The following is a 17,750-nucleotide window of genomic DNA, read 5'->3' on the forward strand; positions in this document are numbered from 1 at the left end:
ACCCCCCTCCCCGAGAGAACAGCCTGGTGTTACCCCCCCTCCCCGAGAGAACAGCCTGGTGTTACCCCCCCCCTCCCCGAGAGAACAGCCTGGTGTTACCCCCTCCCCCCCTCCCAGAGAGAGTGAGACCCATATAAAATATATTATTATACAGTAATATTATCAGTGCCCCCTACAGGTCAGGAGGAGCAAAGGAAGATAAAGGTAAGAGGGGGGAAATAAAGGAATTCTAGGAGGATGGGGGTCACTGACAACTCACCCATGCCCGCTGCTTTCACCTCCACCGCTTCCTTCTGAGCTTTATGTGGAGATATAGGGACGTCCATACTGTCTAGGATGGCATCAAGTCGCTGACTCACCTCACAGAACGACGGCCTGGACTCTGCTGCCATCTATAGGTAAGAAGGGAAATCATCAACAGTAATACAGAGGGTACAGCATATCTTGTACTCCAGAGCTGCACTCACTATTCTGCTGTTACATCCTGTCTCATCCTCCAGAGCTGCACTCACTATTCTGCTGTTACATCATGTCTCATTCTCCAGAGCTGCACTCACTATTCTGCTGTTACATCATGTCTCCTCCTCCAGAGCTGCACTCACTATTCTGCTGTTACATCATGTCTCATTCTCCAGAGCTGCACTCACTATTCTGCTGTTACATCATGTCTCATTCTCCAGAGCTGCACTCACTATTCTGCTGTTACATCATGTCTCATTCTCCAGAGCTGCACTCACTGTTCTGCTGTTACATCATGTCTCATCCTCCAGAGCTGCACTCACTATTCTGCTATTACATCCTGTCTCATCCTCCAGAGCTGCACTCACTATTCTGCTGTTACATCATGTCTCATTCTCCAGAGCTGCACTCACTATTCTGCTGTTACATCCTGTCTCATTCTCCAGAGCTGCACTCACTATTCTGCTGTTACATCCTGTCTCATTCTCCAGAGCTGCACTCACTATTCTGCTGTTACATCCTGTCTCATTCTCCAGAGCTGCACTCACTATTCTGCTGTTACATCATGTCTCATTCTCCAGAGCTGCACTCACTATTCTGCTGTTACATCATGTCTCATTCTCCAGAGCTGCACTCACTATTCTGCTGTTACATGTCGATGTGTTTACACCAGGAACCGCAAAGTGTTATTTCTTAGGAACGCGGCGATAATAGTGAGGAACCTACGTACCCGGCAGCAGTGGAACGCCAGCTGTAAGAAGGCAGGGGGGCAGCCAGTGGGGACCATCTCCCGGAAAGACTTGATATCCAACCCAAAGTCCTGCAGAAACCAAAGCAAAAAATAAGAGACGACTCAAAAGGACAAGAGGCCCCCCCCCCACCCCCGGGGTCCTGATCCCAGTGACCTCACTATTACACATCCCATATAGAGTAATACAGGGAGGACACAGCACGTCTCCTGTATATATCTGTATATATGGGGTCCTGATCACAGTGACCTTACTATTACACATCTATATACAGTAATACAGGGAGGACACACAGCACGTCTCCTGTATATATCTGTATATATGGGGTCCTGATCACAATGACCTTACTATTACACATCCCCCCATATAGAGTAATACAGGGAGGACACACAGCACGTCTCCTGTATATATCTGTATATATGGGGTCCTGATCACAGTGACCTTACTATTACACATCCCATATAGAGTAATACAGGGAGGACACACAGCACTTCTCCTGTATATATCTGTATATATGGGGTCCTGATCACAGTGACCTTACTATTACACATCCCATATAGAGTAATACAGGGAGGACGCACAGCACGTCTCCTGTATATATCTGTATATATGGGGTCCTGATCACAGTGACCTTACTATTACACATCTATATAGAGTAATACAGGGAGGACACACAGCACGTCTCCTGTATATATCTGTATATATGGGGTCCTGATCACAGTGACCTTACTATTACACATCTATATAGAGTAATACAGGGAGGACACACAGCACGTCTCCTGTATATATCTGTATATATGGGGGGTCCTGATCCCAGTGACCTTACTATTACACCCCCCATATAGAGTAATACAGGGAGGACACAGCACGTCTCCTGTATATATCTGTATATATGGGGTCCTGATCCCAGTGACCTTACTATTACACATCCCCCCATATAGAGTAATGCAGGGAGGACACACAGCACGTCTCCTGTATATATCTGTATATATGGGGTCCTGATCCCAGTGACCTTACTATTACACATCTATATAGAGTAATACAGGGAGGACACACAGCACGTCTCCTGTATATATCTGTATATATGGGGTCCTGATCCCAGTGACCTTACTATTACACATCCCCCCATATAGAGTAATGCAGGGAGGACACACAGCACGTCTCCTGTATATATCTGTATATATGGGGTCCTGATCCCAGTGACCTTACTATTACACATCCCCCCATATAGAGTAATACAGGGAGGACGCACAGCACGTCTCCTGTATATATCTGTATATATGGGGGGTCCTGATCACAGTGACCTTACTATTACACATCTATATAGAGTAATACAGGGAGGACACACAGCACGTCTCCTGTATATATCTGTATATATGGGGGGTCCTGATCACAGTGACCTTACTATTACACCCCCCATATAGAGTAATACAGGGAGGACACACAGCACGTCTCCTGTATATATCTGTATATATGGGGGGGTCCTGATCACAGTGACCTTACTATTACACATCTATATAGAGTAATACAGGGAGGACACACAGCAAGTCTCCTGTATATATCTGTATATATGGGGTCCTGATCACAATGACCTTACTATTACACATCTATATACAGTAATACAGGGAGGACACACAGCACGTCTCCTGTATATATCTGTATATATGGGGGGTCCTGATCACAGTGACCTTACTATTACACATCTATATAGAGTAATACAGGGAGGACACACAGCACGTCTCCTGTATATATCTGTATATATGGGGTCCTGATCTCAGTGACCTTACTATTACACATCTATATAGAGTAATACAGGGAGGACACACAGCACTTCTCCTGTATATATCTGTATATATGGGGTCCTGATCACAGTGACCTTACTATTACACATCCCATATAGAGTAATACAGGGAGGACACACAGCACGTCTCCTGTATATATCTGTATATATGGGGGGTCCTGATCACAGTGACCTTACTATTACACATCTATATAGAGTAATACAGGGAGGACACAGCACGTCTCCTGTATATATCTGTATATATGGGGTCCTGATCACAGTGACCTTACTATTACACATCCCATATACAGTAATGCAGGGAGGACACACAGCACGTCTCCTGTATATATCTGTATATATGGGGGGTCCTGATCACAGTGACCTTACTATTACACATCCCATATAGAGTAATACAGGGAGGACACACAGCACTTCTCCTGTATATATCTGTATATATGGGGGGTCCTGATCACAGTGACCTTACTATTACACATCTATATAGAGTAATACAGGGAGGACACACAGCACGTCTCCTGTATATATCTGTATATATGGGGTCCTGATCACAATGACCTTACTATTACACATCTATATACAGTAATACAGGGAGGACACACAGCACGTCTCCTGTATATATCTGTATATATGGGGTCCTGATCACAGTGACCTTACTATTACACCCCCCATATAGAGTAATACAGGGAGGACACACAGCACGTCTCCTGTATATATCTGTATATATGGGGGGGTCCTGATCTCAGTGACCTTACTATTACACATCTATATAGAGTAATACAGGGAGGACACACAGCACGTCTCCTGTATATATCTGTATATATGGGGGGTCCTGATCACAGTGACCTTACTATTACACATCTATATAAAGTAATACAGGGAGGACACACAGCACGTCTCCTGTATATATCTGTATATATGGGGTCCTGATCCCAGTGACCTTACTATTACACATCTATATAGAGTAATGCAGGGAGGACACACAGCACGTCTCCTGTATATATCTGTATATATGGGGGGTCCTGATCCCAGTGACCTTACTATTACACATCTATATACAGTAATACAGGGAGGACACAGCAAGTCTCCTGTATATATCTGTATATATGGGGGGTCCTGATCACAGTGACCTTAGTATTACACATCCCATATAGAGTAATACAGGGAGGACACAGCAAGTCTCCTGTATATATCTGTATATATGGGGTCCTGATCACAGTGACCTTACTATTACACATCTATATAGAGTAATACAGGGAGGACACACAGCACGTCTCCTGTATATATCTGTATATATGGGGTCCTGATCACAGTGACCTTACTATTACACATCTATATAGAGTAATACAGGGAGGACACACAGCACTTCTCCTGTATATATCTGTATATATGGGGTCCTGATCACAGTGACCTTACTATTACACATCCCATATAGAGTAATACAGGGAGGACACACAGCACGTCTCCTGTATATATCTGTATATATGGGGGGTCCTGATCACAGTGACCTTACTATTACACATCCCATATAGAGTAATACAGGGAGGACACACAGCACGTCTCCTGTATATATCTGTATATATGGGGGGTCCTGATCACAGTGACCTTACTATTACACATCCCATATAGAGTAATGCAGGGAGGACACACAGCACGTCTCCTGTATATATCTGTATATATGGGGGGTCCTGATCACAGTGACCTTACTATTACACATCCCATATAGAGTAATACAGGGAGGACACACAGCACGTCTCCTGTATATATCTATATATATGGGGGGTCCTGATCACAGTGACCTCACTATTACACATCTATATACAGTAATACAGGGAGGACACAGCACGTCTCCTGTATATATCTGTATATATGGGGTCCTGATCCCAGTGACCTTACTATTACACCCCCCATATAGAGTAATACAGGGAGGACACAGCAAGTCTCCTGTATATATCTGTATATATGGGGTCCTGATCACAGTGACCTTACTATTACACATCCCATATAGAGTAATACAGGGAGGACACAGCAAGTCTCCTGTATATATCTGTATATATGGGGTCCTGATCACAGTGACCTTACTATTACACATCCCATATAGAGTAATACAGGGAGGACACAGCAAGTCTCCTGTATATATCTGTATATATGGGGTCCTGATCACAGTGACCTTACTATTACACATCCCATATAGAGTAATACAGGGAGGACACACAGCACGTCTCCTGTATATATCTGTATATATGGGGGGTCCTGATCCCAGTGACCTTACTATTACACATCTATATAGAGTAATACAGGGAGGACACACAGCACGTCTCCTGTATATATCTGTATATATGGGGTCCTGATCACAGTGACCTTACTATTACACATCTATATAGAGTAATACAGGGAGGACACACAGCACGTCTCCTGTATATATCTGTACATATGGGGGGTCCTGATCACAGTGACCTTACTATTACACATCCCCCCATACAGGTCTCTCCTGTATATATCTGTATATATGGGTTCCTCACCTCGGTGCGGGGGAGATAGTCGGGGTCTGCGGGGATCCGTGCGATTATCTCACATAATATGATCCCGAAGGCGAAGACGTCAGCCTGGAAGTGGAGAGAAGGAGGGGATGAGGGGGTGAGGACCCCAAATCATCATACACCACAGACTATAGTGTGATATATATACATCCTCACCTTCTCATCGTAGAGATCCCCCCGCAGCACTTCAGGGGCCATCCAGTAGGGGGAGCCCACCACCGACAGCGGCTCCGTCTGACTGAGAGAGAAAGAGAGCGCCCAGAGAGGCGTCAGCAGAGCGTTGCGCAATAAGTGTCCTTCATAACCCCTCTGCTACTACCCTGCAGACCATCGCGCAATAAGCGTCCGTCATAGCTCCACTGCAGAAAATTGCGCAATAAGTGTCCATCATAGCTACCCTGCAGACCATTGCTAAATGTCTGTCATAGCCCGCCTACTGAGCATCGCTTGATGAGTGTCAGGTCACATGATGCAGCACTCTCACCTGCCATCAGGAATTTTTTCAGCCAATCCGAAATCGGCCACAACGGCGGTGTACCCGCTGTCATCGTAGCGCACCAGGCAGTTCTAGGAGAGAGAAGCCGCATCAGTATGGGACACGGTGACCCCGCAGCAGAGGAGGAGGAGGATATATAACAGAGGGATAAGTATGGGACACGGTGACCCCGCAGAGGAGGAGGAGGAGGATATATAACAGAGGGATAAGTATGGGACACGGTGACCCCGCAGCAGAGGAGGAGGAGGAGGAGGAGGATATATAACAGAAGGATAAGTATGGGACACGGTGACCTCGCAGCGGAGGAGGAGGAGGATATATAACAGAGGGATAAGTATGGGACACGGTGACCCCGCAGCGGAGGAGGAGGAGGATATATAACAGAGGGATAAGTATGGGACACGGTGACCCCGCAGCGGAGGAGGAGGAGGATATATAACAGAGGGATAAGTATGGGACACGGTGACCCCGCAGAGGAGGAGGAGGAGGATATATAACAGAGGGATAAGTATGGGACACGGTGACCCCGCAGCGGAGGAGGAGGAGGATATATAACAGAGGGATAAGTATGGGACACGGTGACCCCGCAGCGGAGGAGGAGGAGGATATATAACAGAGGGATAAGTATGGGACACGGTGACCTCGCAGCGGAGGAGGAGGAGGATATATAACAGAGGGATAAGTATGGGACACGGTGACCCCGCAGAGGAGGAGGAGGAGGATATATAACAGAGGGATAAGTATGGGACACGGTGACCCCGCAGAGGAGGAGGAGGATATATAACAGAGGGATAAGTATGGGACACGGTGACCCCGCAGAGGAGGAGGATATATAACAGAGGGATAAGTATGGGACACGGTGACCCCGCAGCGGAGGAAGAGGATATATAACAGAGGGATAAGTATGGGACACGGTGACCCCCGCAGCGGAGGAAGAGGAGGATATATAACAGAGGGATAAGTATGGGACACGGTGACCACGCAGAGGAGGAGGAGGAGGATATATAACAGAGGGATAAGTATGGGATACGGTGACCCCGCAGAGGAGGAGGAGGATATATAACCGAGGGATAAGTATGGGACACGGTGACCCCGCAGCGGAGGAGGAGGAGGATATATAACAGAGGGATAAGTATGGGACACGGTGACCCCGCAGAGGAGGAGGAGGATATATAACAGAGGGATAAGTATGGGACACAGTGACCCCGCAGAGGAGGAGGAGGAGGAGGATATATAACAGAGGGATAAGTATGGGACACGGTGACCTCGCAGCGGAGGATATATAACAGAGGGATAAGTATGGGACACGGTGACCCCGCAGAGGAGGAGGAGGAGGATATATAACAGAGGGATAAGTATGGGACACGGTGACCTCGCAGCGGAGGAAGAGGAGGATATATAACAGAGGGATAAGTATGGGACACGGTGACCCCGCAGCGGAGGAGGATGATATATAACAGAGGGATAAGTATGGGACACGGTGACCCCGCAGAGGAGGAAGAGGATATATAACAGAGGGATAAGTATGGGACACGGTGACCCCGCAGAGGAGGAAGAGGATATATAACAGAGGGATAAGTATGGGACACGGTGACCCCGCAGCGGAGGAGGATGATATATAACAGGGTCGGTTACCTTGGAGGTGAGGTCGCGGTGGAAGACGCCCTTGGAGTGCAGGTAGCGGAGGCCTCGGGCGATGTCCAGGCTCAGCTTCACCCGCACCGTCCAGGACAGAGGACTCTCGCTCTGCAGCAGCTGCTCCAGGTTCCCGCCATTAATATACTGCGGAGAGAAGAGACATCAGGAGGTATCCCAGCATGCACCGGGTGGCGGCATTCTGCAGCTGCTTGCGGTCACTGACCCCCTGCTCCCCACTTACCTCCGTCAGGGCGTGAAGCTGCCCCTGCTGCACACAGACACCCATAAACCTGAGCAAGAGAAAGAACCAAGAGTGAGAAAAGCTCCGCCCACTGCTGGGCGTCACCGCATCACACGCACATGGGGGAGGAGGGGCAATGGACTGCCGAGAGGGCTATTAATGAGGGGAGGTGGAACCAAACATGATGTGAGAGTGAGCGAGATAAGCTCCGCCCACTGCCGGGTGTCACTGGGGGCACCAACTAGCCGAGAGGGCTATCAATGAGGGGAGGAGGGCTGGGACCAAACATGTGACAGTGATAAGCTCCGCCCACTGCCGCATGTCACTGCATTAGACACAGGGTGGGGGAGGGGCAACAATGGGCTATTAATGAGGGAAGACGCACACCATGCACCATGGGGGGTCGGGGTAATGTGAGGGTGAGTGTTACCTCAGGATATTGGGGGGAGTGTTACCTCAGGATATTGGGGGGAGTGTTACCTCAGGATATTGGGGTGAGTGTTACCTCAGGATATTGGGGGGAGTGTTACCTCAGGATATTGGGGGGAGTGTTACCTCAGGATATTGGGGTGAGTGTTACCTCAGGATATTGGGGTGAGTGTTACCTCAGGATATTGGGGGGAGTGTTACCTCAGGATATTGGGGTGAGCATTACCTCAGGATATGGGGGGGGGGGAGTGTTACCTCAGGATGTTGGGGTGATCTGAGGTTGAGTGTTACCTCAGGATATTGGGGTGATGGAAGGGTGAGCGTTACCTCAGGATATTGGGGTGATGCGAAGGTAAGTGTTACCTCAGGATATTGGGGTGAGTGTTAACTCAGGATATTGGGGGGAGTGTTAACTCAGGATATTGGGCTGAGCGTTACCTCAGGATATTGGGGTGAGTGTTACCTCAGGATATTGGGGTGATGTGAGGGTGAGCATTACCTCAGGATATTGGGGTGATGTGAGGGATATTGGGGTGACGGGAGGGATATTGGGGTGATGTGAGGGTGAGCGTTACCTCAGGACATTGGGGTAATGCGAGGGTGAGTATAACCTCAGGACATTGGGGTAATGCGAGGGTGAGTGTTACCTCAGGATATTGGGGTGATGCGAGGGTGAGTGTTACCTCAGGATATTGGGGGGAGTGTTACCTCAGGACATTGGGGTAATGCGAGGGTGAGTGTTACCTCAGGATATTGGGGGGAGTGTTACCTCAGGATATTGGGGGGAGTGTTACCTCAGGATATTGGGGGGAGTGTTACCTCAGGATATTGGGGGGAGTGTTACCTCAGGATATTGGGGGGAGTGTTACCTCAGGATATTGGGGGGAGTGTTACCTCAGGATATTGGGGTGAGCATTACCTCAGGATATTGGGGGGGGGGGGTGTTACCTCAGGATATTGGGGTAATGCAAGGGTGAGTGTTACCTCAGGATATTGGGGTGATGTGAGGGTGAGCATTACCTCAGGATATTGGGGTGATGTGAGGGATATTGGGGTGATGTGAGGGTGAGCGTTACCTCAGGACATTGGGGTGATGCAAGGGTGAGTGTTACCTCAGGATATTGGGGTGATGCGAGGGTGAGTGTTACCTCAGGATATTGGGGTGAGCGTTACCTCAGGACATTGGGGTAATGCGAGGGTGAGTGTTACCTCAGGATATTGGGGTGATGCGAGGGTGAGTGTTACCTCAGGATATTGGGGTGATGCAAGGGTGTTACCTCAAGACATTGGGGTGATGCAAGGGTGAGTGTTACCTCAGGATATTGGGGTGACACAAGGGTGAGTGTTACCTCAGGATATTGGGGTGACACAAGGGTGAGTGTTACCTCAGGATATTGGGGTGACGTGAGGGTGAGCGTTGCCTCAGGATATTGGGGTGAGCGTTGCCTCAGGATATTGGGGTGAGCGTTGCCTCAGGATATTGGGGTGAGCGTTGCCTCAGGATATTGGGGTGAGCGTTGCCTCAGGATATTGGGGTGAGCGTTGCCTCAGGATATTGGGGTGAGCGTTGCCTCAGGATATTGGGGTGAGCGTTGCCTCAGGATATTGGGGTGAGCGTTGCCTCAGGATATTGGGGTGAGCGTTGCCTCAGGATATTGGGGTGAGCGTTGCCTCAGGATATTGGGGTGAGCGTTGCCTCAGGATATTGGGGTGAGCGTTGCCTCAGGATATTGGGGTGAGCGTTGCCTCAGGATATTGGGGTGAGCGTTGCCTCAGGATATTGGGGTGAGCGTTGCCTCAGGATATTGGGGTGAGCGTTGCCTCAGGATATTGGGGTGAGCGTTGCCTCAGGATATTGGGGTGAGCGTTGCCTCAGGATATTGGGGTGAGCGTTGCCTCAGGATATTGGGGTGAGCGTTGCCTCAGGATATTGGGGTGAGCGTTACCTCAGGATATTGGGGTGAGCGTTACCTCAGGATATTGGGGTGAGCGTTACCTCAGGATATTGGGGTGAGCGTTACCTCAGGATATTGGGGTGAGCGTTACCTCAGGATATTGGGGTGTTACCTCAGGATATTGGGGTGTTACCTTAGGATATTGGGGTGAGCGTTACCTCAGGATATTGGGGTGAGCGTTACCTCAGGATATGGGGGGGGGGAGTGTTACCTCAGGATATTGGGGGGAGTGTTACCTCAGGATATTGGGGGGAGTGTTACCTCAGGATATTGGGGGGAGTGTTACCTCAGGATATTGGGGGGAGTGTTACCTCAGGATATTGGGGGGAGTGTTACCTCAGGATATTGGGGGGAGTGTTACCTCAGGATATTGGGGGGAGTGTTACCTCAGGATATTGGGGGGAGTGTTACCTCAGGATATTGGGGGGAGTGTTACCTCAGGATATTGGGGGGAGTGTTACCTCAGGATATTGGGGGGAGTGTTACCTCAGGGTATTGGGGTGAGTGTTACCTCAGGGTATTGGGGTGAGTGTTACCTCAGGGTATTGGGGTGAGTGTTACCTCAGGATATTGGGGTGAGTGTTACCTCAGGATATTGGGGTGAGTGTTACCTCAGGATATTGGGGTGTTACCTCAGGATATTGGGGTGAGTGTTACCTCAGGATATTGGGGTGACACAGCCGGTTCATCAGTTGCACCTCTCGGAGCATGTTGGCGCGGTTACTCATCATCTTGTTCATCTTGAGCACCATGATTTGGCCGGACTGACGATGCCGCACCTGGAGACATGGAGAAAAAGATCCGTCATCAGCACATCACATGACCTGCCTATTATCCATCCCATATAGGGTACTGCCCTGTGTATAAGGGGACCTGATCACATGACCTGCCTATTACCATCCCATATAGGGTACTGCCCTGTGTATAAGGGGCCCTGATCACATGACCTGCCTATTCTCCATCCCATATAGGGTACTGCCCTGTGTATAAGGGGCCCTGATCACATGACCTGCCTATTATCCATCCCATATAGGGTACTGCCCTGTGTATAAGGGGCCCTGATCACATGACCTGCCTATTCTCCATCCCATATAGGGTACTGTCCTGTGTATAAGGGGACCTGATCACATGACCTGCCTATTATCCATCCCATATAGGGTACTGCCCTGTGTATAAGGGGACCTGATCACATGACCTGCCTATTATCCATCCCATATAGGGTACTGCCCTGTGTATAAGGGGCCCTGATCACATGACCTGCCTATTATCCATCCCATATAGGGTACTGTCCTGTGTATAAGGGGCCCTGATCACATGACCTGCCTATTATCCATCCCATATAGGGTACTGCCCTGTGTATAAGGGGGCCTGATCACATGACCTGCCTATTATCCATCCCATATAGGGTACTGCCCTGTGTATAAGGGAACCTGATCACATGACCTGCCTATTATCCATCCCATATAGGGTACTGCCCTGTGTATAAGGGGCCCTGATCACATGACCTGCCTATTCTCCATCCCATATAGGGTACTGTCCTGTGTATAAGGGGACCTGATCACATGACCTGCCTATTATCCATCCCATATAGGGTACTGCCCTGTGTATAAGGGGACCTGATCACATGACCTGCCTATTATCCATCCCATATAGGGTACTGCCCTGTGTATAAGGGGACCTGATCACATGACCTGCCTACAATCCATCCCATATAGGGTACTGCCCTGTGTATAAGGGAACCTGATCACATGACCTGCCTATTATCCATCCCATATAGGGTACTGCCCTGTGTATAAGGGGACCTGATCACATGACCTGCCTATTATCCATCCCATATAGGGTACTGCCCTGTGTATAAGGGGACCTGATCACATGACCTGCCTATTATCCATCCCATATAGGGTACTGCCCTGTGTATAAGGGGACCTGATCACATGACCTGCCTACAATCCATCCCATATAGGGTACTGCCCTGTGTATAAGGGAACCTGATCACATGACCTGCCTATTATCCATCCCATATAGGGTACTGCCCTGTGTATAAGGGGACCTGATCACATGACCTGCCTATAATCCATCCCATATAGGGTACTGTCCTGTGTATAAGGGGCCCTGATCACATGACCTGCCTATTATCCATCCCATATAGGGTACTGCCCTGTGTATAAGGGGACCTGATCACATGACCTGCCTATAATCCATCCCATATAGGGTACTGTCCTGTGTATAAGGGGCCCTGATCACATGACCTGCCTATTATCCATCCCATATAGGGTACTGCCCTGTGTATAAGGGGACCTGATCACATGACCTGCCTATTATCCATCCCATATAGGGTACTGCCCTGTGTATAAGGGGACCTGATCACATGACCTGCCTATTATCCATCCCATATAGGGTACTACCCTGTGTATAAGGGGGCCTGATCACATGACCTGCCTATTATCCATCCCATAGAGGGTACTGTCCTGTGTATAAGGGGCCCTGATCACATAACCTGCTTATTAACCACACACTCATCACACTCCATGCTCTCCACCATGACCAAGACCAAAGAGCTGTCTAAGGACACCAGGGACAATATTGTAGACCTGCACAAGGCTGGGATAGGCTACAGGACAAAGCAGCTTGCTGAGAAGGCCACAACTCTTGGAGTAATTATGTGAGAACACAGGATGACTGTCAATCTTCCCTGGTCTGGGGGTCCATGCAGGATCTCCCCTCGTGGGGTAAGGAGAATTGTGATTAAGGTCAGGAATCAGCCCCGAACCACCCGGGAGGACTGGAACCCAATAGAAAATGCACGTAGGATGCTGCCCCCATCAGCAGCCCCCAAACCTGACAGATGTGGGGGAGACGTGTATGGAGGAGGGGGACACAACGGCCGCTGCAGACCATTATAACCCCGGATAAGACCGTTATGATCCCGGATAAGACCGTTATGACCCCGGATAAGACCGTTATGACCCCGGATAAGACCGTTATGACCCCGGATAAGACCGTTATGACCCCGGATAAGAACGTTATGACCCCAGATAAGAACGTTATGACCCCGGATAAGACCGTTATGACCCCGGATAAGACCGTTATGACCCCGGATAAGACCGTTATGACCCCGGATAAGACCGTTATAACCCCGGATAAGACCATTAGAACCCCGGATAAGACCGTTATAACCCCGGATAAGACCATTATAACCCCGGATAAGACCGTTATGACCCCGGATAAGACCGTTATAACCCCGGATAAGACCATTATAACCCCGGATAAGACCGTTATAACCCCGGATAAGACCATTAGAACCCCGGATAAGACCGTTATAACCGCGGATAAGACCGTTATAACCGCGGATAAGACCATTATAACCCCGGATAAGACCGTTATAACCCCGGATAAGACCATTATAACCCCGGATAAGACCGTTACAACCCCGGATAAGACCATTATAACCCCGGATAAGACCATTATAACCCCGGATAAGACCGTTATGACCCCGGATAAGACCGTTATAACCCCGGATAAGACCGTTATAACCCCGGATAAGACCGTTATAACCCCGGATAAGACCGTTATAACCCCGGATAAGACCATTAGAACCCCGGATAAGACCGTTATGACCCCGGATAAGACCGTTATGACCCCGGATAAGACCGTTATGACCCCGGATAAGACCGTTATAACCCCGGATAAGACCGTTATAACCCCGGATAAGACCGTTATAACCCCGGATAAGACCATTAGAACCCCGGATAAGACCGTTATAACCCCGGATAAGACCATTAGAACCCCGGATAAGACCGTTATAACCCCGGATAAGACCATTAGAACCCCGGATAAGACCATTAGAACCCCGGATAAGACCATTAGAACCCCGGATAAGACCATTATAACCGCGGATAAGACCATTAGAACCCCGGATAAGACCGTTATAACCCCGGATAAGACCATTAGAACCCCGGATAAGACCATTATAACCGCGGATAAGACCGTTATAACCCCGGATAAGACCGTTATAACCCCGGATAAGACCGTTATAACCGCGGATAAGACCATTATAACCCTGGATAAGACCGTTATAACCCCGGATAAGACCATTATAACCCCGGATAAGACCGTTATAACCCTGGATAAGACCATTATAACCCCGGATAAGACCATTATAACCCCGGATAAGACCGTTATAACCCTGGATAAGACCATTATAACCCCGGATAAGACCGTTATAACCCTGGATAAGACCATTATAACCCTGGATAAGACCGTTATGACCCCGGATAAGACCGTTATAACCCTGGATAAGACCATTATAACCCTGGATAAGACCATTATAACCCCGGATAAGACCATTATAACCCCGGATAAGACCATTATAACCCTGGATAAGACCGTTATAACCCCGGATAAGACCATTATAACCCTGGAGTGCCGTTATTGTTCCATCTACAGATATCACGTTATAATAATAAGTAATAAGCGCTGTAATAATGTTGTGTAATACGGTGTGACCTGCAGACTGTAAACCCGGGAACCGTTCTGACCTGAAAAGGTGATCTGCACATAGGAGGGGGGTGGGGGTGCAGGAGAGATGCAAGAATGGCGGCTCCTCACTATTAACCCCGTCCTGACCACTGCGGCTTGGGGGGGGGGAGAATGCACCGGACCACTGCTGCTGGGGATAGGGGGAGGGGCAACAGACCACTACTGCTTGGGATTGGGGGGGAACGCACCGGACCACGGCTGCTGGGGATGGGGGGGGGGGGGGGAGGGGGGCACCGGACCACTGCTGCTGGGGATAGGGGGAGGGGCAACGGACCACTGCTGCTGGGGATGGGGGGGGAACGCACCGGACCACGGCTGCTGGGGATGGGGGGGGCGGGGGGGAGGGGGGCACCGGACCACTGCTGCTGGGGATAGGGGGAGGGGCAACGGACCACTGCTGCTGGGGATTGGGGGGGGGGGGGGGGGAGGCACCGGACCACTGCTGCTGGGGATGGGGGGCACCGGACCACTGCTGCTGGGGATGGGGGGAGGGGGGCACCGGACCACTGCTGCTGGGGATGGGGGGCACCGGACCACTGCTGCTGGGGATGGGGGGAGGGGGGCACCGGACCACTTCTGCTGGGGATGGGGAAGGGGGGGGGGGAACGCACCGGACCACTGCTGCTGGGGATGGGGGGAGGGGGGCACCGGACCACTGCTGCTGGGGATGGGGAAGGGGGGGGGGGAAACGCACCGGACCACTGCTGCTGGGGGTGGGGGGAGGGGGGCACCGGACCACTGCTGCTGGGGATGGAGGAGGGGGGCACCGGACCACTGCTGCTGGGGATGGGGGGAGGGGGGCACCGGACCACTGCTGCTGGGGATGGAGGAGGGGGGCACCGGACCACTGCTGCTGGGGATGGGGGGAGGGGGGCACCGGACCACTGCTGCTGGGGATGGAGGAAGGGGGCACCGGACCACTGCTGCTGGGGATAGGGGGAGGGGCAACGGACCACTGCTGCTGGGGATGGGGGGCATCGGACCACTGCTGCTGGGGATGGGGGGAGGGGGGCACCGGACCACTGCTGCTGGGGATGGGGGGCACCGGACCACTGCTGCTGGGGATGGGAGGGAGGCACCGGACCACTGCTGCTGCGGGAGGGTGGCAGCGGGCCACTGCTGCTGGGGATGGGGGGAACCGGACCACTGCTGCTGGGGATGGGGGAGGGGGGCACCGGACCACTGCTGCTGGGGATGGGGGCACCGGACCACTGCTGCTGGGGATGGGGGGAGGGGGGCACCGGACCACTGCTGCTGGGGATGGGGGAGGGGGGCACCGGACCACTGCTGCTGGGGATGGGGGGAGGACATGTGACTGTGATGTCATAGATTGTGCCTCCTCACCACCATCCCCGTGCACTTTGTACCACATGACCTCCTCCGGCTCCCGGTGACAGGTACTCCGCCTGCTACCAGGAGGCGTTGGCCGTGATAAGACTGGAATGTGAAGGTTGTGCGGCCGTCATCACCAGACTGTCAGCCATCAGCCAGAACATTAATACCCCCGACAGGTGATACCAGGGACTGAGATATATAGACGCCGGGGTCACAACTTGTGGGGGGTTCCCCGTACATGGTGGAAGGGACAGGGTCATGGGGGTCAAGGAGGGACAACTAGTGTGTAGGGACAGGGTTATGGGGGCCACAGCCTAGCCCCTCTGCTCTGATCCCACAGGAAAGCTGCCATAGAGCAAACTGCTGAAAAATGTCCAGCTGGCAATGACGGACAGGTGTCAGACCACACAGGACATGGCGGCTCATGGTGTATGAGGTCCCACAGAACGGACACACGGACCATGTGACCCTGGTCCCCGTCCGAAAGTGTCTAAAATGGGTGTCAGAACTGGAGCAATGAAAGAAGGTGTCAGGTCTGATGGATGACGTTCTCCATCATACGAACAGGGAAGAGATGGCGGCAGGATGCACTATAAGCGGAGGACAAGATGGTGGGGCAGAGGGATGGGCGGAGGGATGGGCAGAGGTATGGGCAGAGGGATGGGCGGAGGGATGGGCAGAGGGATGGGCGGAGGGATGGGCGGAGGGATGGGCAGAGGGATGGGCAGACAGAAGGGGAGAGGGATGGGCAGGAAGATGGGCGGAGGGATGGGCAGAGGGATGGGCAGACAGAAGGGGAGAGGGATGGGCAGAAAGATGGGCGGAGGGATGGGCAGACAGAAGGGGAGAGGGTTGGGCGGAGGGATGGGCAGGAAGATGGGCGGAGGGATGGGCAGACAGAAGGGGAGAGGGTTGGGCGGAGGGATGTGCAGAAAGATGGGCGGAGGGATGGGCAGAGGGATGGGCGGAGGGATGGGCGGAGGGATGGGCAGAGGGATGGGCGGAGGGATGGGCAGAGGGATGGGCAGAGGGATGGGCAGAGGGATGGGCAGAGGGATGGGCAGAGGGATGGGCAGAGGGATGGGCAGAGGGATGGGCAGAGGGATGGGCAGACAGAAGGGGAGAGGGTTGGGCGGAGGGATGTGCAGAAAGGATTTGCAGGAAGATGGGCGGAGGGATGGGCGGAGGGATGGTCAGAGGGATGTGCAGAAAGATGGGCGGAGGGATGGGCAGACGGAAGGGGAGAGGGATGGGCGGAGGGATGTGCAGAAAGATGGGCGGAGGGATGGTGAGGGGGATGGTGAGAGGGATGGGCAGAGGGATGGTGAGGGGGATGGTGAGAGGGATGGGCAGTGATCTGCACCTTACAACTGACAGGATCTGCTGCTGATACCACAAGGGACATCCAGGTTATGGGGTCCCGGGGGGGGGGGGGGTCACATTACAGGCCTGTGGGGTCTGGGTCCCTAACTCATCCGTCCCGTTGAAAGCCATCTGTGACTCAGCCAATCAGTGACTGGGGCGGGACATGTATTAGTCACTGACTGCCTTGGGGACAATCGCTCAGCCGGGCC

The 17,750-nt window shown here is 51.5% G+C and overlaps 1 protein-coding gene across 2 annotated transcripts in view; it reads right to left on the bottom strand.

Annotated features, from left to right (window-relative positions):
* TESK1 (testis associated actin remodelling kinase 1) overlaps window positions 1-17,750 on the bottom strand; it is a 48,317-nt gene that overhangs the window by 4,429 nt on the left and 26,138 nt on the right. For both annotated transcript variants that reach the window (XM_069963349.1, XM_069963348.1), the window contains exons 3-10: window positions 10,960-11,081; window positions 7,919-7,967; window positions 7,675-7,821; window positions 6,028-6,110; window positions 5,700-5,781; window positions 5,526-5,609; window positions 1,190-1,279; window positions 260-392 (exon numbers count right to left, since the gene is read on the bottom strand). In XM_069963349.1, coding sequence (XP_069819450.1) covers window positions 260-392; window positions 1,190-1,279; window positions 5,526-5,609; window positions 5,700-5,781; window positions 6,028-6,110; window positions 7,675-7,821; window positions 7,919-7,967; window positions 10,960-11,081 — 790 coding nt within the window. The remainder of the gene's footprint in view (window positions 1-259; window positions 393-1,189; window positions 1,280-5,525; window positions 5,610-5,699; window positions 5,782-6,027; window positions 6,111-7,674; window positions 7,822-7,918; window positions 7,968-10,959; window positions 11,082-17,750) is intronic.

This window comes from Dendropsophus ebraccatus, chromosome 3, assembly GCF_027789765.1.
Source record: "Dendropsophus ebraccatus isolate aDenEbr1 chromosome 3, aDenEbr1.pat, whole genome shotgun sequence".
Classification (NCBI taxonomy): domain Eukaryota; kingdom Metazoa; phylum Chordata; class Amphibia; order Anura; family Hylidae; genus Dendropsophus; species Dendropsophus ebraccatus.